General features: G+C 42.4%; 1 protein-coding gene across 2 annotated transcripts; it reads left to right on the forward strand.

Annotated features, from left to right (window-relative positions):
• On the forward strand, positions 1-22,877 carry LOC128080133 (ADP-ribosyl cyclase/cyclic ADP-ribose hydrolase 1-like). 2 transcript variants are annotated; one of them, XM_052682025.1, is made up of 8 exons: positions 3-1,239; positions 13,279-13,408; positions 13,967-14,102; positions 14,831-14,913; positions 16,587-16,663; positions 17,359-17,451; positions 19,457-19,552; positions 21,455-22,877. In XM_052682025.1, exons 1-8 carry the CDS (start codon positions 1,001-1,003, stop codon positions 21,534-21,536), a joined length of 936 nt encoding a protein of 311 aa, XP_052537985.1. In that variant the 5' UTR covers positions 3-1,000; the 3' UTR covers positions 21,537-22,877. The 2 variants fall into 2 exon arrangements, with proteins under 2 accessions (XP_052537986.1, XP_052537985.1); XM_052682026.1 differs by lacking the exon at positions 17,359-17,451 and having other exon boundaries at positions 1-1,239.
• The last annotated feature ends 736 nt before the right edge of the window (positions 22,878-23,613 follow it).

The raw sequence follows: 23,613 nt of genomic DNA on the forward strand, positions 1-23,613 counted from the left end.
CTCTCACCTGACCTATCTGCTGAGGTTAGGAAGAGATACGCTGCTTCAGAACTGAAACTTCAGTTCCGAGAACTCTCCCAAGGTCAGTATCTCTGAAAATAAGATCTCAAAACAAAGATAAGTTTATATGATTAATATATGCTTACCACTGAAGGCTTTGTCAGAGCATTTCTCAGGTCTTTAGAACCTACAGGAGCTGTGTCACAAATGCCCTTTCTCACACAGAACCCATTAAAGACAGACACTTTGTGATTACTAACGATTTATAGTTAACATTATGGGGACGTACAGAAGTTTTGTCTATTTTTAGTTGTCTATTTTTAGTTTATTTCAGTTTATGTTTGTTATGCTGGTTTCTGACTTAAGGCAGCAGAATTGCCCTGTGTAGAGAAGGAACTTCCTCCCTGCAGAGCCGTACCTTGTGTTATTTCTCAACATCTCAGAAACCTCAATGTGCACAGTTGTTTTCCTGGGAAATCCCCATGACAACCAGACCAAAGCCATCTGCAGGACTGAGATTATTTCCTTCTTTCTTAATTTCTCATGGGATGATAAACCAAGCCTGCCGTTGTTGATGACCCAAGTTATATTTTCATTACTGCTGTAAAGTTAACGATTAACAGGTAAAATGGGATTCAATGCCTGCCATTTAGGAGCAAACTAACGTCGAGAAACTAGATTGTGGTCGTCCTAACTCGAGTTTCACTCATTCACAGGTGGCCGCAAGGGGAATCTTTATTTAAACAAATCTTCGAGGAGTTTCGCTTTTGTGACTGACTTTCGGACATTCACTTCCGAGAGGCAAAAGTTCAGAACTGCGACCCGGAGAGTCAAAACCGCGAGCAGAAGTCGCAGCAGCCAGAACAGCGGCTTCTCTCTAAGAAACGCAGCGGGGCTGCCCGCGGGCGGTGGGCCGCCTGGGTGCTGGAGCCCGGCCGCCAGAAGGGGAGGCGCCGGGCCGCAGCTCGGTGCCCGCTGTCCCTCCGCCGCCCCTCTCGCCATGCCCTCACAGCGCGGCTCGGCGCGGAGGCGGCAGCGCTGCGTGCTGCTGGCCGGCATCGCCATCCTGCTGATCGCTCTCGTCCTGGCCGCTGTGCTGGCCTCCGCCCTCACGGGGCGCAAAGAGGAGGCGAGCCTGGAGCCGCTGAGGTGGCAGGGCAGGGGGACGACCAGGAACCTGCGGGAGATCGTCCTGGGGAGATGCTACAGTTACCTCGCCGAGGGGCGCGTGGAGCTGGGGTGAGTATTGGCGTCGCGTTGTGCCTGAGTTGAGGGCAGCTCGGCCTCACCTGTGCTGCGTGCCCCTGGCTGGGGGGTGCGAGGCAGCGCGGTCCCAAAAACCCGCTGCATCACAGGGATGTCAGGTTGGGCACGGGGAGAGGTTCTGCACCGTGGAACGCGCTCTTAGGGCTCCTGGGGTTCGAGGAGTGTTTGGGCAGTGCTCTCAGACATACGGTTTGGGTTTTGGGTGGTCCTGTGATGCCTGGAGTTGGACTCGGTAATCCCTGTGGGTCCCTTCTGATGCCATGGTTCTGTGGTTCCAACTGTCTGTGCCCAAGTTGGGGTTTTTAAGGAATCTGTGTGCGGAAAGAATGTGAACATCAGTAACTTTTGGTCGAGAGCCAAAAGTTGGTGAGCACCTACTGCAACTTCTGGGCAGGCAGCTAAGCCAGAACTCGATCCTCACAGCTTGGTGTAAGGAGAGGTGACAGTAATTCACAAAATCCTGTCTTGCCAAAAATCCTGAAGTGTTTAACTTTGCATTCTCATAACCAAGACTAAACAGGAAAAGGAGGTGGTCTGGTACAGATTTATAGAATGGACAGGGATGTTGGGAAATGCAGTGGAGTTATTTGAAACAGCTGTCTTCAGCTTGTGGGAATGACTTCGTCCTTTGTGATGGGATGGTGAGCAGTGCTGGCATGGCAGCCCTGGGCACAGCCCACAGCCAGGGCCCTGCTCAGCCCGTTGGAGCACTGGGTGCTGTCAGACTGTGCAACTCACAGAAAAGGTTCCCTGGATCCCCATCAGAAATTAGGGCTGAGAGCTAATTTTCTGCTTTCTAGCCTCACAAGGAAAGGCAGAGTACAAAGTAAGAAGAGCCATGTGTTCCCTGCAGGTAATGGGGACACTGAGCATTTTGGATGGTTGGCAGAGGATGCGCTCCAACCATCAACACATCACCACTGAACCCACTAAACCTCATCCCCATGGCACCAGCCACCCTGTCGTGTGTCCTCAGTTAGCTCTAGTGGGCATTTCCACCACTGTGAGCCTCCTAACATAACCATCCTGCTCTTCATCTGCAAAAAGACAATTGCAACCTCTCAACCTCAGTGTGTCTTTGCAGCCTGGAAGGCCAACTGTGTTCTGGGCTGTATTAAAAAATGGGTGGCCAGCAGGGAGAGGGAAGTGATTGTCCCCCTCTACTCGGCTCTTGTGAGGCCCCATCTGGAGTACTGTGTCCAGGCCTGGGCCCCCAGTACAGGAAAGTGTGGAGACCCAGGAGCAGGTCCAGAGGAGGGCACTAAGATGATCAGGGGCCTGGACCACCTCTCCTATGAAGAAAGGTTGAGGGAACTGAGCTTGTTTAGCTTGGAGAAGAGAAGGCTCTGGGGAGAGCTCATTGTGGCCTTCCAGTACTTGAAGGGAGCATGCAAACAGGAGGGGGAATGGCTGTTTATGGGGATAGTGATAGGACAAGGGGAAATGGTCTTAAACTGGTCTGGTAGTTGGCAACCCTGCATGTAGCAGGGGTTGAAACTCAATGATTGTTGTGGTCCTTTTCAACCCAGGCCATTCTATGATTCTATGATTCTATGACTCTATGATTCTATGACTCTATGATTCTATGACTCTATGACTCTATGATTCTATGACTCTATGATTCTATGACTCTATGACTCTATGATTCTATGACTCTATGATTCTATGACTCTATGATTCTATGGTTCCATGATTCTATGATTCCATGATTCTATGATTTTCATACCACTGTGCCAATGAAATCAAAGCTGTATATATTCTGTTTGGATTTTGTCTTCTCTTGGACTGCTCAAATAAGCTGATTTGCAGCATTTTAAGTGAAATGAGCAGGTGGAAAATTATGGCCAGACTGCACAGATTTAATGTGTGCTATACATTAAACACCTGAGGGCTTGCAGTGTAGATGAGGAAGCTTCTCTATATAATAGGCTCCTGAAGCTTTTGCAACATCACATACAGTTTTCTAAAAGTGCATATTAACTTATTAAAGAAATATGGACTCAGCTTTAACTCAGGAATCCTTGTTAAAGTGTTTTTGTTCACAACATGATTACTAGGAATCATTTCTTTATTTTTTTTTCCTAATTACACTTTTAAAATTGCAAACTCATGATCAAAAGTTTTCTAACAGGAGTGTTTTTCCAAGGCATAATCTTTTGTGCTGTGCTTAATCCAGCCATGCTTAACAGCTCGAACAACTTGTCTGTTGTAGGTTTTTGAAAAAGATTATTTACTTTTAATAAAGAAACTGTGAAATCTACTTAAGAGAGCACCAAAAAAGGAAAAATATTAATAAGCACCTGCAATGCTCAGGAGTTTACTGGGCAGAGAAGTAAAACCCAGGAGTCTTCTTTGGGAATCTGACCTTAGATTCCCCATTTCTGGTCCTACTGAGATAGATGTAGGTTGTCATGTAACTAACTACTCTTAGCGCTGGTGCTTTCTGATAATAAAGCCAGTGCCTTTAGGACACATCAGAGAGCCCTCCATCTTTCATCCTGCACTCTTTCATCATTAATGTAGGCCTTGAAGCTTCCATTGCGTGGGATCTTTGCTGTACTTCATCAAAGAAAGGGAGTAGGAGCGTGGAACTGAAACTCGGGCATTCCTGAGAACTGATCAAGCTGCGTCCTGCACTCAGCGAGATCTTTTGTTGCTGCTACTATTGTGGGAACCTCACTGCTTTGCTTAGAAATCTTATGTTTTCCTCACCAATTTGTCCAGAGTCTGGTGGAGCCTTTTTTAATCTGTCACTAACATGTAATTTTTTAAAAGCTCTGCTTTAAAACCTGTGTTTTTTCTGATGGTTTTACTTTTTTTTCATACCATTGAAACCTCATTTTCTGTTCAAAACATGGCCCCAAACCCAGCATCAATGAGGCTCCTGGAGGGACTGCTGCTGTCTGTTGCAGAGTCTCACAAGCACCTCATATGCAATCAGATTTTATCACATCTTCAAAACCAACCAAAAGTTCAGGTGCTGTATTGCAGTTCCCACTAAAAGCAGTTCCCAAGTAGTGCACGTTGTTTTACTGTCTGTGTGCTGTGAAGTCTTGGGACCTCTGCTGTGAGAAGCAGGCAGGGAATATTTAATAGTTCTTGTCATGTGTTTGGCTCAATCCTAGGAAACATCACTGACCACACAGGAGCAGGCTTCGGGGGTCCTGCCCTGCACGTGACGCACACGGTCATTACTTGCACACTTAGGTGTTCATATTAACAGGTTTTACTTCTTCTTGGCTTTCCAAAATACTGGCTGATGCCAAAAGACAGAGCTAAAGGAACAGTTTACCACGTCTCGGTAGTCTTACTTTCTTTGGCATTAACAAAAGATGCACATTTTACTTTCTCTGGTCTTGCTGAGTTCCCTTACTCATCCACCTCGGCCATTGGTATGCTCTGTAGCTTTGTCTGAGGAACAGCCAGAGGCGGTTTTGACCACAGGAAGGAATTTGACCTCGAATTGCTCCTTGTCCCCGTTCCCAGTTACACAGGCTCCCTCTTCTGGCTAACCGAACACTTGCTGTCCTCAAGCTCCAGTTTTCATGCGGTATAAAACTTAAGTTGTCAGGAATGTAACTCGGTGTAATCAGAAGACTTTTCTAGCACCCGAGACAGGATCCTACCTTGTGGCAATTTCCGCATATATGCTTCACACAGCTGAACTCTTATGACCATGCAGAGCCCGCGCTGACCTCATGTGCATGTTATGTAATCCATTGCTTAGAGGATATTTTTCAAGAGCTCTGTATGTTTTTCCTTTCTGGGGAGAACAGACCGTAACAGACACAGCATAAAACCTGTTGCAGTGAAGTTTACGGCTTTGTCTCTGATGTGGGTTTGGGTACAGTTAACACTTAGTGACGTTGTGAAGGAGAGGGAAGAAAAGTTTCAGAAAAAAAGTTTCACAGTTTCAGAAACAAAAGTAATGTTTCTTTTTCAGCTTAGAAATGAACTCATCTGACATTTGCAGCTCAACAGACTTGTTATTCGCAGATAGTCACTACTCCCCCACAGATGTGCAGTTCCCTTCTGATTCACTCAAGCCAAGTCAACTCTCCAAGGACCTACTGCTTCAGCATGGCTAGAGACAAGACAGATATTTTTTATCCAACTTCTGCCAGTAAGAGAGCAACAGGGATGTAGGCAAGGAGCCACCTTGGTAGCACATGTGGCTGTGCAGGCCCAGCCATCACTGTGTGTCAGCACAGCACTGCAAAATGGTGGAGGAGCAAAGTCCTTCTCATTCAGTTCTGCATGGACATACACTGTGGATGTCCCCTTTAAAAGCAGTTGGACCAAATAATGTACCCAAAGCTAGTGGTAGAATGCCCTTTCAGGGACATGGTTTAGTGGACAATATCATTCTTAGGCAGATAGTTGGACTAGATGATCTTAGAGGTCTTTTCCAACTTTAATAATTCTATGATTCCATGAAATTTTGACACTTTCTGGTGCCATTAAATTTAGCAAAAGCTTACTCAGGAGAGCTTTCTCTTCTGTCTGCATGACCATGGTGCATTTTTTGCCTTTCCATTCCTTTGTGTGCTGTAGAGATGGTGGTTATTTTGTTAAAAGGAACACGTGATGCCATGATTTGGTGTGAGATATTATTGTACTTGCGGCATCTTTCCCTCCAGAGAGCAATCTGTTGGGGTTTTCGTATGCTTGTTTTTGCATTATGCCTTCATGCTCTGCTGGGCGTTTTTAATTTGATTCCCATGCTCACTGATTGCTAACACTTTCACATGGAGCATGGCACTTCATAGCAGCTATGATTTGATTCAGCGTCATGTAAGAAAAAACCATAGCTTTATCTTGTGTAGCCATGACATTATATTTCAGCTTAACTGAGGTTTGATTTTTACATGAAGAAAATACACCTTGCTTTGAGACACTTTTACTGAATCAATCATCTGGAGAGTGCTGTGTTACTACCTACTAGTAATGCAATAACACCTCTTTTGGAGTGCACTGCAGGCTTCTGAAGCTTCTGAATTTAGTTTGCATCAGACTGCAAAGGATTCATCTTTCCTTATTTATTTAAAGAAGAACAACAACAAAAAAAACCATAACACTTTTTTCTTTTTTTTTTTTTTTAAAAAAAAGGAATTGTTACAGTGACCTCTTCTGCCCCTCTGTTGGGCAAATCTGAGGCCACACTTGGAGCACTGCATCCAGTGCTGGGCTTCCAGTACAAAGGCATCATGTCCAATGAGTGGCTACAGGGGTGATTAAAGGATTGAAATATCTGAACAGAGGAGAGGCTGGGAGAGCTGGGGCTGTTTAGCAGGGATCTTATCAGAGAAAAGAAGAGGGGGCTTACAGCTCTAGCTGCAGGACAAGAAGTAATTCTCACTAAACAAAGTACAGGAAAATCCATTTAAGCATAAGAAAAACTACCTTAAATTTGAGAGCAATTCAAGATTGAAGTATGTTGCCCAGAGAGGTTGTGGAGATTCTGTCCTTAGATATGCTGAGAACCAGAAAGGACATGGTCCTGAGCAACCTGCTCTGAGCTGGGCTAGACTGTCTATTTGATATATATTCTTGATGAGGCACTCCAAGGCCTTGCTGGTGATAAAGGGGCAGTCCTGTTCCCTCTCATCTCTCTCTGCTCTCATTCTGTTCTATGCATGTGTAGAGAAGTCCGTGGAAAGAGCCCTTCTCAGGGGGTCTTGCTGATGGTGGCCTTCAGCTGTCATTCCTCAGGTCTGGTGAAAACTGGAGAGCTTTTTAACACCTCAGAGCCCTGAGGGGAAATAACAGTGGTGGTGAGGAGCCATCACTTGTTGTCCATCATTCCTTGTAGGTGAACACAGCCCTGGACCACATAACAGCAGAGCTCACCTTGTCTGGAAAAAAAAGTTTTTTCCTGGCCTCCAAACTTTGCATCTCTGCTGTATGGACTTCAGTTGCTCTGCCTGCAGCAGCCTTTCTAAGGTGGGGTTTTGAATGTCTCTCTGTCTGGCAGTTCTGCAATTCTTACTTTTCTGGCTTTTGAACTGTTTCTTTTACAGAGAGCAATGCTTGCAAAATCAAGATGTAAAAAAAAAAAACAAAAAAAAACCATTTATCAAAACTTTGAGATAACAGACCATTATAATTAAGCTAAGTGGTAGTGAGATGCTAGTCCTCATTGAAGAGTTTGAGACTGACAGCATCTCTGACTTTTTTCTTTCATTCTCTCCCCTGGTAACTTTTCCCCTTGTTATCTTCTCAGTGCTAAAAGCACTGCTTAAATCAGCTTTGATTTCTCATTTTTTTTCTCACGTTTGGAGGTATCTCAGAGCCTGCAGACAGCGCCTTCTGCCACTTGATGGCAGCGTTCGACCGGCTCTGACTCTTCGTCCTGAGTCCAACTGCAGCTGCCAGGGCTGTGCCTTGCTGCAACACCAAATAAGTGACACGGCGAGGCTGGGAGAAGGGAAAGGGCAGCAAGGGCGGGAGCAGAAGGATTTAGGGCAGAAAGTATAGAGCAAAAAGATTCTTGGTTACAGAGGGATTCCCCTCAACACAGCATAGTTTGTGTAACATTTGAGCATGTAGGCAGAGTTACTCGTAAGTTCATATGAAAAATAAATTGAAGATGAACATATAAACAACACCACAGTCTCTGGCTACTGCAAGAGGCAGATAATTGTGTGGCACGCTGTAAGGAACCTTCTGTAGCAGGGGCTTGGACTCAGTGATCTCTGGAGGTCCATTGCAACCCCTACAATTCCGTGATTCTGTGAAAACTGGTAGGTTAACAGACCCAAAGGTGGGTCTGTTAGGTACAGAACTATTGCTGCATCATTTACTTCTGTCGGCGTGCAGTCTCCAGGTATTTCATTCTCAGGTGCCTTAAAAGTAAAGCTCAGTATGAATGCTTCTCACATGGTTCAGGATCTTTGTTATAACCACAGAACTTCTCACTCACTTTTTAGTTTCTAAGTGCACAGGTGTGTACTTGCATTATTATTCAGGCTGATGGTAGCAAATGAGAAAGGTGCTGGGGTGAGTGCCTGCACAAAGCTGCACCAACCCTAATGAAAGCCAGCATGACTTGCCAGCTGAGGCCAGAGCCTCCAACACCAACCTCACAATCTGCCTGCCCTGTTTAATCCCTGCAAAGCCCACTTTTATAAAGGACCTTACCTTCAAAGACTGTGAGAGATCACAATCAAAATCTCTCTATATTGTTTTGTTTTAGAAAGGAAACTTGGGATCCTGGGAAGCCATCACAGAAGGCCATGTTTCACCAGGGGGCTTCTCATTCCTGCAGAGGGGTTTGAAGAATGTGGGCAGGACCGACTGAGCTCTCCAGACCAAAGCATGAGAATCATTTTCACTTGTGAATTTAAAATGGGTTCCATACTTCAAACATCCCTCAAATTTCTGAGTAAAAGCCTCAAGGTGACACAGCTGAAGGAAATACTCTTTGTACTCTCTTACTCTTTGTAAGGTGTTTTTAGCTTCCACTGTCAGCCCAGTGATGAACTTAAAACAAGAGGTTCTTCTTGGTGCAGCTGAAGTCACCAAGGATGAAACTCATCCCTGATATTATACCAATTACATCAATTTCAATTGGGAATGAATGTGCTCTGTCATGTCCAGGTTTTTTTGTGTTTTTTTTTTTTTTTTTTTTTTTTTTTTTAAAGAATAAAATAACACTACACAAAATTAATAGTGATTTCCCAGATAGCTCAATGCCATTGTATTCCTTTAAGTGTGAGGATGCTCTTTCAAGGTTAGCCAGGTCAGTGCACTGATATGCAAGAAACAATGATGCAGAAGCTGTCCATTTTTATAATATGCACATTAAAGTTTGGCTTCTAGGATAGCTGCTAATGGAAATGTTCTTGGCCCCAGATTCCTTTTCATAAATTTATCTGATGTTCATAAAAAAGGTAAATGGATAGAAACACTCATATTCATTGGAAAACACAGCCTATACTCAGATGTAGGGAAAAAATGCAGGACATGTTTTGTTGTGTACATAACATTCTTATTTCAGAAGGAAGTGGGGTGCTGCTGATGTGTATTTGTATCTCAGTTCTTGTTTCTTGCTGTACTCAGTGCAGGATATAGAGCCTCAGTTTGCAAAAGGCTGTAAGGCCCAGTTCTGCAATCCCTGTATTCCAGAGAACAGGCTGCAGCTTCAGTTCCTGATTTTACACCAGGTTCCGTGTTCCCTTTAAGCTTGTTAAGTGTTATTTCAAATTTACCAACATTTCCCAAACAATGCTCATTAAAAATATGCATTTGAAAAACCACCCAAACACATAAAATATGTGTGCATTTATTTTATCTGTCAGAGAAACTTGGCTTAAATATTTCAGATTCTTTAGTAGAATAAAAGGTCTCAAATATTTCAGTGTAAACAAAGTTAGCCTAGAGGGAAGAAACTCATTATTGCAAAAATAAATACACATGATGTTTGTTTGATGCAGAATTAGTATGCAATCCAAAACACACAAAACCAACCAAAACCAGGGAAAAAGAACATGAGTCCTGCAGCTGTGTGGCAAGCAAGCACATTCACCATGGTCTCCTGGCAATCTCTCTCCCAGCTCTCCTTCTGTGGACGAATTAAATGAATCCTTTCTGTGATGGAAAACTTCCTAGTTGGAGGATCTTTGACATGGCAGATTTTTTTAGGTTTAGTGGATTAGGTCTCCCCACAGGCATTGCTGTGTTCCTGTGGTGCTCTGAAAGGGAAAGCAGAGGCTGTGATTCCTCACCTGAAGCAGCCCAGGCCATGCAGTGGGTAAAACTCTGTAGCACAGTGAAAAAGCCAACATTGCTTTTCCAACTGGCTCCAGGAGAACTGCTCTCCTCTGTGCTCACAGCAGCCTTGAGAGAATTGTTCATTTCATAGATTTTTTTGGGCAAGAGAGGTGTACATCTTTCAATAGGAAGGTGCTCTTTCTAGAATTGTTAGCAATACCAAGTGCCAGCAGACTTCCCATAGTATCTTCAGGAGAACCTGAGCTTCAGCATGTCTCTGCCCTTACCTTTGCTGCATGTGCTAAGTACTACACAGCAGGCAAATGTTTTCTTTCTTTTGTTTCTAGTGCATATATCAATAGTGAAGCTGTAAAGAATTCCATCTCTCCCAGAGCTGGGATTCACAAATCCTAAAGCTTTCTCACTGCAGCTGTGTATCAGCCAAAAAATAATTCTCTCTGGCTCTTAAGATGTGAGGTGAAACCTGTTTTTCCTACCAGAAAAATAGCCTTCCAGAGCACACCAGTGAGTTATTTTTATTCTTATGTAAAAATTGACATGTTGGTAGGAGAGGGTAGTGAAATATTCTTTAGCTTTTGTAGATTTATTTGTTTTTACTGTGAAGATCTGTGTTTAGACTTCTAAATAATGCTGGAATTGCTGAGTTTTCATGAAAGTCCATCTTTATGCCTTATCATTCTTCTGTGTGGTACAAATAAAAGTCCCACACTCATTACCAGGTGTAGAAGAGCTTCCCTTCTATGAAGGCTAAGCCCTACCTCCTCTGTGACATTAAACATAGCTTTGCTCAGTGCTGTCAGGATTGTGGCTGAACACTGCTCTCCCAGATATTTCCCTGTGAGGTACCAGAAGTTAAAGTGATGAAGATTTCTCTGTGATGCTTACAGAGTTTGCAGCCAGAGACAAACTCCTTGAGAACAAAATATAATATGCCAAGTTAAGTTCTGCTTTGACTTGCTCTCTGGAGCAACCAGCTCCCTGGGTCTGTAGAGGCCCAAGAGATGCTAGTTTCTGTGCTTTGTAAAACATGTCAATGCTCCCTCTCATGACCCTACCACAGCAAAGTAATCTGCACACTGTGATGATAAATCTTGGGAGCAGAGAAGCAGCTGTCTGTAACACAAGAGGTGTTCTTAAATCTTTGGGGCAGCCAACTGTGGAATGAGAATGGCTGTAGCCTTGTGGCAAGGACAAGAAGCATGTTACAATACAGAAGTTGTAATCAAGCTGCCAAATATGAATGAGTATCCACGTTAATTAGTTTGAACCAAATAACCACTATCAAATAAGATGATAATTTAGGTTTGCCACTGCATAAGAAAAGGCAGAAGGGAAGAAAAGCCAGGACAACTTGCTGTGGATTGCCCAATCCTTTCTGGCATGACACAAGCATGGGGCCCTGCAACACATCTGATAGGGGCACTCCTGATGTTTCGTGGGGCTGCCAGGTGCTGGAGCACTTCTGGACACATCTCAACAACAGCAGACCTTCTCTGCCTGTGATGTTTCTTCTCCATCAGGCTTAGGAATGAGGGAAGGGTGTTCATGTGCAGGCACATCCAAGCACAGTGAGGAAATAGCTGGGAGCTGAGAAGTGGTTCTGGGTCCCACTGACATGGCCTTCTGTAATACAAACAGCTCATAGTATGTGTTTCACATTACCTTTCTAATGCTCAAATCGCAATCTGGATCAAATTAAGCAGCAAGAATCATAGAATTACCAAATCAAAGAATGGCTTAGGTTGGTAGGGACATTAAAGATCATCCAGCTCCAACCCCCTGCCATGGACAGTGTTGCCACCCACTGGGAATATCACAGAGCTGTGAAATGTTCTGGAATCCTCAGTAAACTACTACCAATTTCACTTAATCCCTTTAGAACTCTTTTTTAGGGTTAATCACATTCCACCTCCTACCTGTTACCTGAGTACCCCAGGTACTCAGAAGTACCTGTGTGCACACACGGAGAAGCCTGCAGCTCTGTGTATGTCACACACTAACTGATCCCTGCAATTTTTACAGTGCTCTGAAAGCATCCCTGTCTTTACCAAAGACAAAGGCCATTCTTCAGATTGGTTCTTCAGGCAACAGGAATACCCAGGAGGAGATTACAAATAGTGGAGAAGGAGTGGATGAGTCAGAGTTAGCCAGAGCAGCTCCTTTCTGCATGCAGACAGTGGGGTAATGCAGCTTTTTGAATTTACATAAAGGGAAGAGAAAGCTGTAGAATCACTGGATGGCTGTCAGTGAAGGGGCAGGCTTTCAAAGTGGGTCTGAAATGAGCAGGCAGGCAGTAATTGGGAATCATCATAATGTAAGTTTTTTGTTGTTACTTCAGGTATAAGAAATCAGATGCCCTGAGCAGACTCACACCTTATGTGCTGCAGTGTCATGGAACATGGCAATAAATTGGTGCACAGAGATCATTTCTTGTCAGCACCATGCACCAGTTTCCTGTTAGTGTGGTGCAAGAGGAGCCCTGTTTCCGTGAGCAGAGATATGCATTATTTACCAGGCTGATGAAGCAGCGAGCTAGGAATGAATGTAGACTGAGGTGTGTTTTGACATCCACTGGTTCCCCTCATATAAATGCAGTGAGATTCCTCTGACTCACACCAGTGAGAGCAAAAGGGCCAGAACTGCTATTATACAGAGACTGGAAAATAATGTCCTGGAGTTGGAGTGCACGATTCAGATCTCACCTATACTTATACAAATCTGCTATAGCTTCAACAAAGTGCTTAGCCAAAAGCTAGCCCTCAATTGCAAATAATATCAGATCCAAAATACCCAGACCTCTGCTTTTGTTAAAAAAAAAAAAAAATAATAATTCAGTAGACTCATAGAATCATAGAGTGGCCTGAGTTGAAAAGGACCACAATGTTAAATGAGTTTCAACCCCCCTGCTATGTGCAGGGTCACCAACCACCAGACCAGGCTGCCCAGAGCCACATCCAGCCTGGCCTTGAATGCCTCCAGGGATGGGGCATCCACAACCTCCTTGGGCAACCTGGGAGGGCAGGTAGACTCTCGGCATAGTTTTGGCTCAGATGTTTTAGAACTGCTTGTTCCTCACTTTATACTTGATTTGCTGAAGATACTCTGCTTTTTTAATGCATAATATATGTTGATACTTGAGCACAAGTTGGAACTCTTTAAAAATTTATCTGTAGTATTTGAATTTAACAGAAGGAAATTATTTCACAATCATAAATATTAATAATTATTAAAGATATTTAATAATAAATGTAAATTAATTATGATTCAATCTTTCGGCAGAGATAAGGATTGCCTTAAAATATGGGAATCATTAAAAGCTGCATTCATTCACAAGAATCCCTGTAATGCTACAACAAAAGATTATCAGCCTTTAATGGAGTTGGCAAGTCATCCAGTACCCTGCAACAAGGTAACAGCGGGATGCACGGTGGGCTGTACAGGGGGCATTGCTGAGGAGCAATGTGTCTGCGCAGGGCTCTGAGAAGTGGATCTTTTCCATAGTAACTGTCAGTAGATGGACATGGCTGATTGTTTTGCCAGGATGGCTGATATTTTTGCCAGGGTCATCCTGGTTACACTGCAGAGATGTCCCTGTTTCCTGAGCTTGCAGATCTTGGTAAGGAATATGCAGTCCTTCTGTCAGAGGAATGCTGCTTCTAAAAAGCTGCTCTCCCATCTGTAGTCAAAAAGTGCTCTACAAACTGTATGCTATGTGAACTAGTAAAAAATTTTCTTTCAAAATGCTTTGCAGGCTGAATGCATCCATTTCCATGAAAAATAATCACCCCAAAAATTTGGAAATGGGAGGAAGGGCTGCAGGATTAAGAACTAATCTGCTTATGGGAACGTGCAGCATTTGAATAGGAAACTAGAACTATCACAATTAAGAAAACTTTCTGTTCTTCTCCAGGAAAATTTCCTGACCAGCTCAAGTATTATTTATTGCACATTGTATCTTATTTTGCAGTCACTGTTTTGGAGCAGGACGTATGATCTCGTTCATCTTTATTCAAAATCCAATCAGCATTTCCTTACCTTGGAGGACACATTCCTGGGTTATATGCTTGATGGGCTTTCATGGTGTGGAGACCCCTCAGCTCCGGGTAACAAGTCCTAACTTTTGCAAACCAAATATGCATACTAGAATTCCAGATTATTATTTTCTCTCACATATAGACATAAATACTGTCCATTTTCACATGTTTTTCTTTTAAAACCACAATCATTTTTCTCCCATGTTACGGAACTCTGAAAATAATTCAGTTTAAAAAACACATCTTTTTGGCTACAAGGAAGACATTAAATGCTTCTGGGACTAATGATCACTTTATCTATGTCATTTGGTACCTTCTTTTAACTGCAGTGGGACAAACTGCAAAATAAGAATTCCATTCAAAAGAGTCCTGGTTGTAGGCCAGGCAAAGTGAGGGGGGCAGTATGGAGGGACCTGAGGTTATGCTGCCCACACAATTCCTGACTGTTGATGCCTAATGTTAACAAGTTCTAAACTTGTAAACTTGGGCTGGAATTACTGGAAATGTTGGGCAAAATTTGGTACAGTCAGAAATTCATATGTCACAAACCAACCTGTTCTGCATATTTAGAAATATGTGTTTTCTGTACTGGGTTTTCTGAGAATTATTTGCATATGGGGCAGCCAGCTGTCTCACTGAGATGTGTGAGTAAAGAGGAAGACCTCTGAACACATGTAAATTCTCTTTTCTCCTAGAACTTCCTCATGTAGCCAACTAGTTTTGGTAGGGAACAACTCTCTACTAACATTTTAATAATATTCACCCTAGTCTTTTTCTATAAATATGTTTCTTCTCAGGAATCAACTATGAATCTTGTCCAAAATGGAGTGAATGTGAAGGCAGTTCTGGCTCTGTATTCTGGAAAATGGCATCCAAGATGGTAAGGTGTAGAATAAATTTCCTCTCATCTGAGAATGTTAAAAGGCATGAAGTTCCTGACACTGTCAAAAATCTGAGTTTCCAGATTGGACTTAAAAAATAGAAAAGTAAAAGTTCACATGAGTTTTAGCTTTAGGTGCCAACAAGTATGAGTATGGAAATCTTCTATCAGACTTTACATAATGGGACCAGAGCTGTCAGCAGAGTTGGGCATTTTTACTGTGGGCAGAGATTACATGCCAGAGTCTAGAACAACACTTGGCAGACAGCTTTACAAATAAGGCTTACAGTAATAATTATAATAAAAGCCTTAATTAAATCACAGGACTGAAATTACAAAAATATAGAAACTTAGAACTTGTTGATGCTGAGAGCAGCTCCCAGACTAGCACAGCAAGTGGCTGAGAGTCCTGTTGCTCCTTCCCAGCATACTCCTGAAGAGGATGTCCTCCCACAGTGTTACCTTCCAAGGTCCCTATGATGTGCCCATCTGTATGCGTGTCCCAGCTCTGATCACATGAAGGAGACATTGCTAGACTGAGTTAAACAGTTGGCCTGGTTTTGTGGAATCAGCACTTTACAGAATGCTCATTTCACACAGCTGCCAGAAAAATACTCACCTTGATCAGTTTAATCTTATGTGTCTCAGAAGACTTTAGTCTTGATATGACTATTAATAGATGACTTTCTAGGTGTAGAACAAGCATTAATGTGTGCTTAATATCTCATGCGCGTAAGAAAAAATCTTCTCACCATTAAAAAATGTTTTGCATGCAAACTAGCATCCATCAAGTTTTGCTAGCTCAAAACAGCTTTGACATACAGTTCTAGGGTCTAGGAGGGACAGACCACCATACAGAGTGAGGCTTGCTGAACTACAAGCTTTTTACTCCAAGAAGATTTAAGATCTGCTAAAACACATTCTTACTGTGTTGGAAAGTTATACAAAATTAAACTCTCCTGTAACTTGAAAGCTCTCAAGCTGGTTTTGAGATACACTGTTTATAAGTAAAGGGACTTGGTGAGTTTGATAAGTACAGTCATCTGTATTAAGCTTTTCAAAGTTGTTTATTCTACCTTTGGGTTATGTATCTGGAGTACTGTGACTACATCATGTTGTGATGTAATGGCCTTGAAATATTTGGACGCAAGTTTAAAGAACAAAAGAACAATTACATGATCCAGTAATTTAGCAATCAAAACTTACCATGAGTTTTTCTGAAATCACTGGAGAGAAAAATCCCAACCACAAAAGTACACAGAGTGTGAGTCACGAGGTGGCAAGTATTTCATGGTTTGCACATCCTTAAACTTGTAGTACTTTGGTTGTGGCACATCCTCACTACTGGAGTCCAGGCAGCCTGAGGATTACTCAGTTATTGAGTTACTGAGTTACTGAGAAAGTAGGCAGCCCCATCAGACAGCTATAGCTGCTGGGGCTCTGGAAAGTTGCATCCCATTTTATAAACTGAAAACAGTGACAGCAAGGTGATGCAGCTTTATGTCAGTATTGCTGTAAGAGTTTAGAAGCTTTTATTTGCAAGGACGTAGATAGAAACAGGGTCCAGATTCTCTACTTGTATAAGTCAGTTCTGATGACATCTAAGAAGTCAGAGAATTCTCTGGAGACATGGCATGCAGTGTCAGATTATAACGTCCATTTATTTTGGTCAGTTTGCAGAAGCAGCATGCGGTGTGGTTCACGTGATGCTCAATGGATCAATAGAAGCAGGAGCTTTCAGAAGCAGCAGGTATCCCCAGCATCCCTGTTTCTTTTGGGCATGTGTGTTTGTCAGCAGGTTCTTGTCAGCGAGTTCTGGTGCAGAATGGATTTTGGTGAATTCATGTGGGAATCTAAACCATTGGCTGCTGTAGAGTTGATGCACTTAACTCCTTCTATACAGTGACTCTAACTGAAGTCCCTCTCAGTGTATATAGGTAGATCTCTAGTATGATATTACTGCACAAAGTAGCTTTATTACATTTAATCTAGGTTTGCATACTATGCTATAGGAATTACATGTTTCTAACTGCTGGTGGAGCTCTTCTGACTGTGCTTGCTCATGCTACCTGGCAGTAGTCTCATACAAAATGATGAAGCCTATTCTGGTCAGGAGAACAGCCATGTTCATTTCCCTTGCACCAAACAAAACCATTGTCAACAAAACTAACAGGAGAATAAGTATTGTAGATGGAAGAACTTGAGTTTGTTTCTATCTGCACACAGTTTCAGAAGCTGTCATGAAAGTAAAATGAGAATGGAGAGAAAATCTTTTAGCAGAGGTAATTGAATTGTCTACGAAAATCCAGCAAAAAGAAAACATTTGTTCACTGAGGATAACAGCAGCACTCATAAGCAGTAGTAGTTGGGGAGCATTCTCTAGTAAGAATTTATATTATTAGAATTCTTACATTGCTAAGGATGTTTCATGTCCCATTCTTACAGCGTTTTTGGAAGTGTTGAGATCTTTAACTTAAATCCAGATAAAATTTCTGAAATACGTATTTGGCTTATGCATGACATCGGTGGACCCCAAAGGTAAACCATTCTGATACAAAATGACTGCCTGACACTAACCACCATCTTAAACCTACTCTGAAAACCTGCTCTGCATTCTCTCTACTAGCTACTTACTTTATTGGAAAGAATAACATTTTTATAGTTTTTTTATTAGTATGGGAACTGTTGAGTCACAACCTGAACCACTGATTGATCACCTGAGGCAAGGACTAAGTCAGCCTGGGAGCACAGCTGAAGGCAATTCACCTGTGTGACTGGAAGGGGTGGAGCCTGGCTGCACCTCTCCTAGACCCCACTTAAGGGCTTACTGCCCGTAGGGAAGGATCTCTTTCTGGAGATCTCTCCTTTTGGAGTTTTCTACTGCAAGTCTAGGAGATGGGTGAGCATTTCATTTCATTTTCAATTGCCTCCACCACGATGCTCTTTCTAACTATAAATCTGTAAGGTGTCATCCTAACCACACCACTCTTCTATCTGTTAATAGTTACAGCTTGTTGCTCGTAGCTGAAACACAGTGATGATACTTTCCTTGCTTTTACAAAGTCCTGTGACCAGAGACAGTGTGATAGTGATTTAAAACACTGAAAAAGATTGCCTAGAGAGGTGTGTGGACTCTCCAGCTGTGGGCATCTTAAAAACCAAGCAAAGCCCTGGGCAACTTGCTTTAATTGACCTTGGGTGGGCTAAGTGATCTCAAGTTGTCCCTTCCAACTTAAATGATTTTGTGATTCTGACATTTTTTATAATAAACCTGCAATTTAAATGCTTATAGTGCAATTACTGATATCAAAACAGTGACCTCAAATCACATCTGAGCCTGAGTGACAATTTCATTCTGATAGGATTCCTTTGCAGATCTTTTATGTTTCAAACATTGAGTGTGAGGTTCAATGCCTTTGACCCTTATCTTCAGAGATGGTGTTTGCATGGTTATAATGCATTGTAGTGGTTTCTCCTGTTCTTAAGGATCCCACATGCCAGAGGCAGCTGCTTTGACACAGTGAGTCAGTAAGGAGGCTGTGGTGTATCTCAAGAATGAGTAGGGACCCAGGAGAGACTCTTACTCAAGCAGCAACATTATCAGTCACAGTGTCAGCTGCAGTGTTGCAATCCTTCCCCTAGCATAAGCACTGACACTCAGGAATGTTTCTTTGCCACACAAACTGATGTGTCTATCACAGGCTCCCAGTCGTGTGCCTATCATCTTTGTAGCTTACCAGACATTGTGGTCACCCTCTGCATAGTAGTTTGCTGGAGAAAAGGGGACAGGCTAATCTGCGTTAATTTCCCTGCATGAGACATTCAGTCCTTTGTACCATGATTTCCCAGCATCAGAAAAGCCATTACATTCCTCTTTCTCAACAATTGCTGCAACCTGGTGCCCTGCCAGCCTTCTTGACGTCTTTCTCCTGTGCCAGCTTCACAAGTGTTTCCACTTAATTTTCTGTTTCAACAGCAAAGGAGAGGTAACTGTAAGAACATGTATTGCTTCTATCTTCTAATTGTATTTCATACTGGATCACTAATAATATCTGGTAAATCCTGTGAACAAAGAACAGCTGGCTGTTTTCCACTAATGCTGTGTGTTAGGAACAGTCCTGGATTTGCCCCAGTACTGTCTTCATTTGTGTCCCATACTCTGTACCAAAAGGTCATTTTTTTCCCCCCAAGGTGACAAGTCTTTTGCAGTGGCTCTCTGTGTGTCAATCCTGTCACTACAACTGGAGACTCCTTGAACTAATTCAAATAAATAACGCATGAAGATCTCAGTTTGTGGGTGGAAGTGAGTTATTTTCCACAGACTTCCCTGCACAAAGGTTTTCAAACAAGCTAAGCAATTGAACATCATATATTTTCTATTGGCAAAGGCCAAGTGGTAACCAAAGCTCTGCAAACCAGAATAGATTTTACAGCACATTTTAGGAGATCTTATCTGAAATAAAATGAAATGATGCAGTGTGGAGTTCAGCTGAACTTCTCATACATACAAAGATCACAAGTAACAAAGGACTTTTCTCTCCAGGGATTCCTGCTCAGGCTATTCCATAAAGAAGTTAAGAAACATCTTAGAAGAACGAAACTTTAAGATCACTAAGATCACCTGTGAAGACAATTACAGGTAATTCTCATTAGTATCTACTTGCTAACAAAACTGATATCCTATCTCCCTCTCTGCTTGACATTGTCTCCTGGTTTACAGCCAATTGAGCAGATTGCCCTCTTATTTCCATCACATCTGTTTCAGTGGCTATATGTTTCTCTGAGCCTCCCACTTGTGCTCTTTGCCTTGTGCTCCAGGGTGTTACTGCTGCTGGCTTTGCTCGGTTGCCTTCAGCAAAGGAGCAATGCAGCCTCCTGCAGCAGATTTTCATATTATCAGGTTTTTATGTACACTAATAAAAGCCAAGTAAAGAATTTTCCTTCCAGCTTCATGCAAATAATACACTGTGTTAAGCATAGTCCTTATTTCCTTCACTATAATTTGAATTTCCTTTCCATCCAGCTGCTTTATCAGGGAGTGAGACATAACACATGATAGGCATTAGTAATTATTACAATTTCCCATTGTCAGGTGAGTCCAGGAAATAGGAATTCAGGAAACAGAAAAGCCCAAGTTCTGACTTGACTGAAATCTCTGCCTGCCTGCTGAGGAGTTACAAAAGCTTGAGAGCCGTTGTCCCTCTGTGTCAGTAAAGAGACCTTTATGATGATGAACAATGTCCTCTAGTGACCTTAAAAAAAGTGGCTAGAGTTCAGTTTTACTCATAAAGCTTAATAACCATATCTTATCTGCCAAAAATAGCTTTTTAAAGCAAATAACTCATACTTTGATAGGAACATTTCCTAAATAAACATTTCTGTAAAGTACTGGGTTCATGATATTGGTTTTAAGTAAGGGAAAGGTTGTCTGCAGAGGGAGACATTTGCCTTGCAAATACCTTATGAAGCACTAGGATCTTACTCGCGAAAGCAGAGCAATCTATCCCTGTTTAGATATTGCTGAACCTGATAATAAGTGCTCTGCACATTGTGCAAAAAAACAACACTGGTGTGGTTCGTAAATGTACTGAATTAGGATGCTCGCATACTCACTTTCTCTTTGGACTACTGTAGTCTTTAACCAATACTTCAGGACTTGTAAGCAGGTGTGAACTATTCTAGCCTATGCTGAAATAAGCTAAGAAGAAAGGAAGGAAGGGGAAACATGTAATAATTTAAGTTCCCTTTGGCTCAGCACAAGAAGAAATCTTCATAACTTCACAAAGAATGTGTTGGCACACTCGTTACTGTGGCTCACAATTCACATCTTAAGATAGAATAAAAAGTAGGGCTTTTTGTCAGCACTCAGTTAACATCCATAAGCAACTATATAGAACAGTACAAACACTTTAAAATTATTTTGTATACAGAGTAATAATAAAATAATTAACTTATATGTCCAGTAAAACTCTTTAGGATGGACTGGACTGAAGTCATGGCAGAACTGTGTGGGTCCTTACCAGCTCAGCATCTGGTATTCTGTGACATATAGCAATTGACACTGGTCATTATCTCTTGCTTTTGTTGTTTTCACACAAGTAGTTCAAAAAAAGGGGATGTACTTGTGCCAAAACATCTAAAACATACCTACAAGTATGTTTTTAGCAACAGCTATGTAGGGTAGCAGTCAGGGCTATTACTAGATAAGCGAAATGGTGAACTTCCAGTGTGGCAGCCACTCTGTGATCAGTGAAAGGTGTCTTCTTTTTGTAATTACTTTTGCTATCACAGCATAGCTGACATGCAGAGTGTTCACACCCTGCTTTACTTCATAGGCATCCATTCTTGTCTCCAACCCCTATAAACACCAAAGATATGTCTGCAGCATTATGCAAGAAAAGTTATCTTAAGAAAAGACATCCACTTGATAAGCACAGGTGTAACATACACTTTGACTTTCACACTGCATTTAATACCTGTGTGGTTGCTCTGCTGTACTTTCATGTGGCTACTAAATATTTGCTTTTCTGTCTTCTCCCAGGCCAGTCCAGCTCCTTCAGTGCGTACATAATCCTGGCCACCCAGACTGCAGTCTTTGCATCAACAGCACGGAAGCTCCTTGAAACAGAGTGCTCCACACTATATAAGACTTGATTTGTGTGCAAAACTGAAAAGGACATGACTATGTAGCTTACAGTGATATATAGCACCATGGTTGTACAGAGCCAATAACCAGGAATCCTTGCTGTGATACTAACAGCCAAGTCGCAGGAGGTGGTATTTTAGCTGCGATTCCTGTACACACACAAGCAAACAAGCATGCTGTTTCAGAAGGGCCAAAGGCACGTTCAACGATTGAGGACAGAAGATTTGTTTTTGTTCCCTCATATGTAGCTACTTGTGCACAGAGCATCAGAGCAGAGGCTGCCTTGGGCATGCACAAAGAAAGTTGCCAGTGGAGACACAGTTTGCTATGATCTGTATGCTGCTTCAGAAGGGCTGGAAGGGAAATTCCCTGAGCAGGGAATGTTGTCCATTGGCACATGTTATAGATTCCATGATTTGTACAGAGTAGAGAAGTCAGTGAGGAAGACCTGGAGTTTCTCCCCCTGTAGCTGTATCTGAAGGTTGGATGTTTTGTTTACTGGGCAGTCCCCTTGAGTCAGGCAGAGCCAGGCAAGGCCCTGGGCCTTTCTCCCAGGGACTGTGGCACTTCTGAGCAGGCAAAGCAAGTAATGGAAGAAGTAGAGCAGTTCTTACCTTCTAGTGAGTAAGCTGGTTAGGAAATGGCAGATCTAAGCCAAGAAGAGACCAGAAACTGCTCAGAGCATTGCCAGCATCTGTAAGAATGCATTTAGAGGGTAGCTGGGAAGAGAAAATAACAAGACTGACTTAAAATCCTACTGGAAACATAGTTGTGGCTCAGATAGCATTTTATTGTTAGTATAGCAATAAGTGTAAGCTTTCCAGCTTCCACGAAGGGCCCTCAGCTTGGCCATCCATTGGAATCGAGACAAACATCCAGAGGCTGCTGCAGTGGGAGCCTTTCCTGACCCCAGCTGTGTAGGTGAGGTGATGATTTGCTGTGCGTGACTCACAAGCAGCAGGCAGGAGGTTGTAGTGCCATGCATTTTAGTGACCATGCAAGCTGATATAACTTTGAGCATCTCCAGATAGACTTTTGCTCTGTAATACGGGGTCTTGTACTGGGTGCAGCTCAATCACACCCAAGACTTCACCCATAATGTTTACATGAATTACATGGTTTTTTTTTTTAATATGTGCTGTCTGTAACATAATAATTAGCTGCATTGACTCAGATTCATATTAGTGTTTTAAAATAGGCTATTTCTAACTGTAAGTCAAGAATCTGTCTTCATGCTCACTTTTGTACCTTTTCTGGTGTAATAATAAAATGTTGGCTGTCCAATCAGGGTTTCTAATAAAACTGATGATGTTGCTCATTCAGTTTCATGTTCTAGTGAAAGTGGACCCCCACACCTGTGGCCATCTGAAAGCAGTTTGTCCCCTTCCGGGCATGACCAAGGAACAGAAGAGGTCAAGCTGGTGGAAAAGTATGATGTGCTGCAAGGAGGGGCATACAACAGATAACTTGGGAATGTTTTGGTTTGATCAAGTTGCATTAAAGTGCTCACAGCACAGATCTGCTAGATGTGTTCTCAAATAGCAAAAAATATATTCTTGTGAATATCAGCTGTGTAACAGTAGCTAGAAACACACTGGAAAAATAACTTGGAAATTCACTTAAAATATGAAACTCCGCACATAATCACCCAGGAAAGCAGGGACAGGCCACAGGGCATATCCTCCTCAGGCTGCACCCTTTCTCCCTCCTCCATCATGCACAGAGAAGTTATTGTCTCCGTAGGTGGCAGAAAGTGAAACACCTCATCTTTATCTCAAACACAGATATCCAGATACGTATGCTGTTCTCAGCCATATTAGCTAACAAAGATTACTGTTCTTATCAGGGGTTGCGTAATAAATCTTCAAACAGCAAACCTGTGCTTTTGAAAAATGCAGTGCATACTCAGTGCAGGCAACTGTGCTTGAGTGAGTGACAGCTGTGTGACACAGGTGATTGGCATTAGCATTGTTCCAGCAAAAATCCTTACAGGTGTGCCAAATAACATGCTTTCACAGAAACCTAAATAAAATGAGAAATTAACGATGCATTTT

The sequence above is a fragment of the Tympanuchus pallidicinctus genome, unplaced genomic scaffold (genome assembly GCF_026119805.1).
Source record: "Tympanuchus pallidicinctus isolate F22 unplaced genomic scaffold, pur_lepc_1.0 scaffold2, whole genome shotgun sequence".
Lineage (NCBI taxonomy): Eukaryota > Metazoa > Chordata > Aves > Galliformes > Phasianidae > Tympanuchus > Tympanuchus pallidicinctus.

What these genes read in the sequence shown, in the direction of transcription:
- LOC128080133 (XM_052682025.1), top strand. Translation starts at nt 1,001, where the DNA reads ATGCCCTCACAGCGCGGCTCGGCGCGGAGGCGGCAGCGCTGCGTGCTG. An exon ending in ATCCAGTACCCTGCAACAAG is followed by an intron (nt 13,409 to 13,966) that starts GTAACAGCGGGA and finishes CTTATTTTGCAG; the next exon opens with TCACTGTTTTGGAGCAGGAC. An exon ending in ACCTGTGAAGACAATTACAG is followed by an intron (nt 19,553 to 21,454) that starts GTAATTCTCATT and finishes GTCTTCTCCCAG; the next exon opens with GCCAGTCCAGCTCCTTCAGT.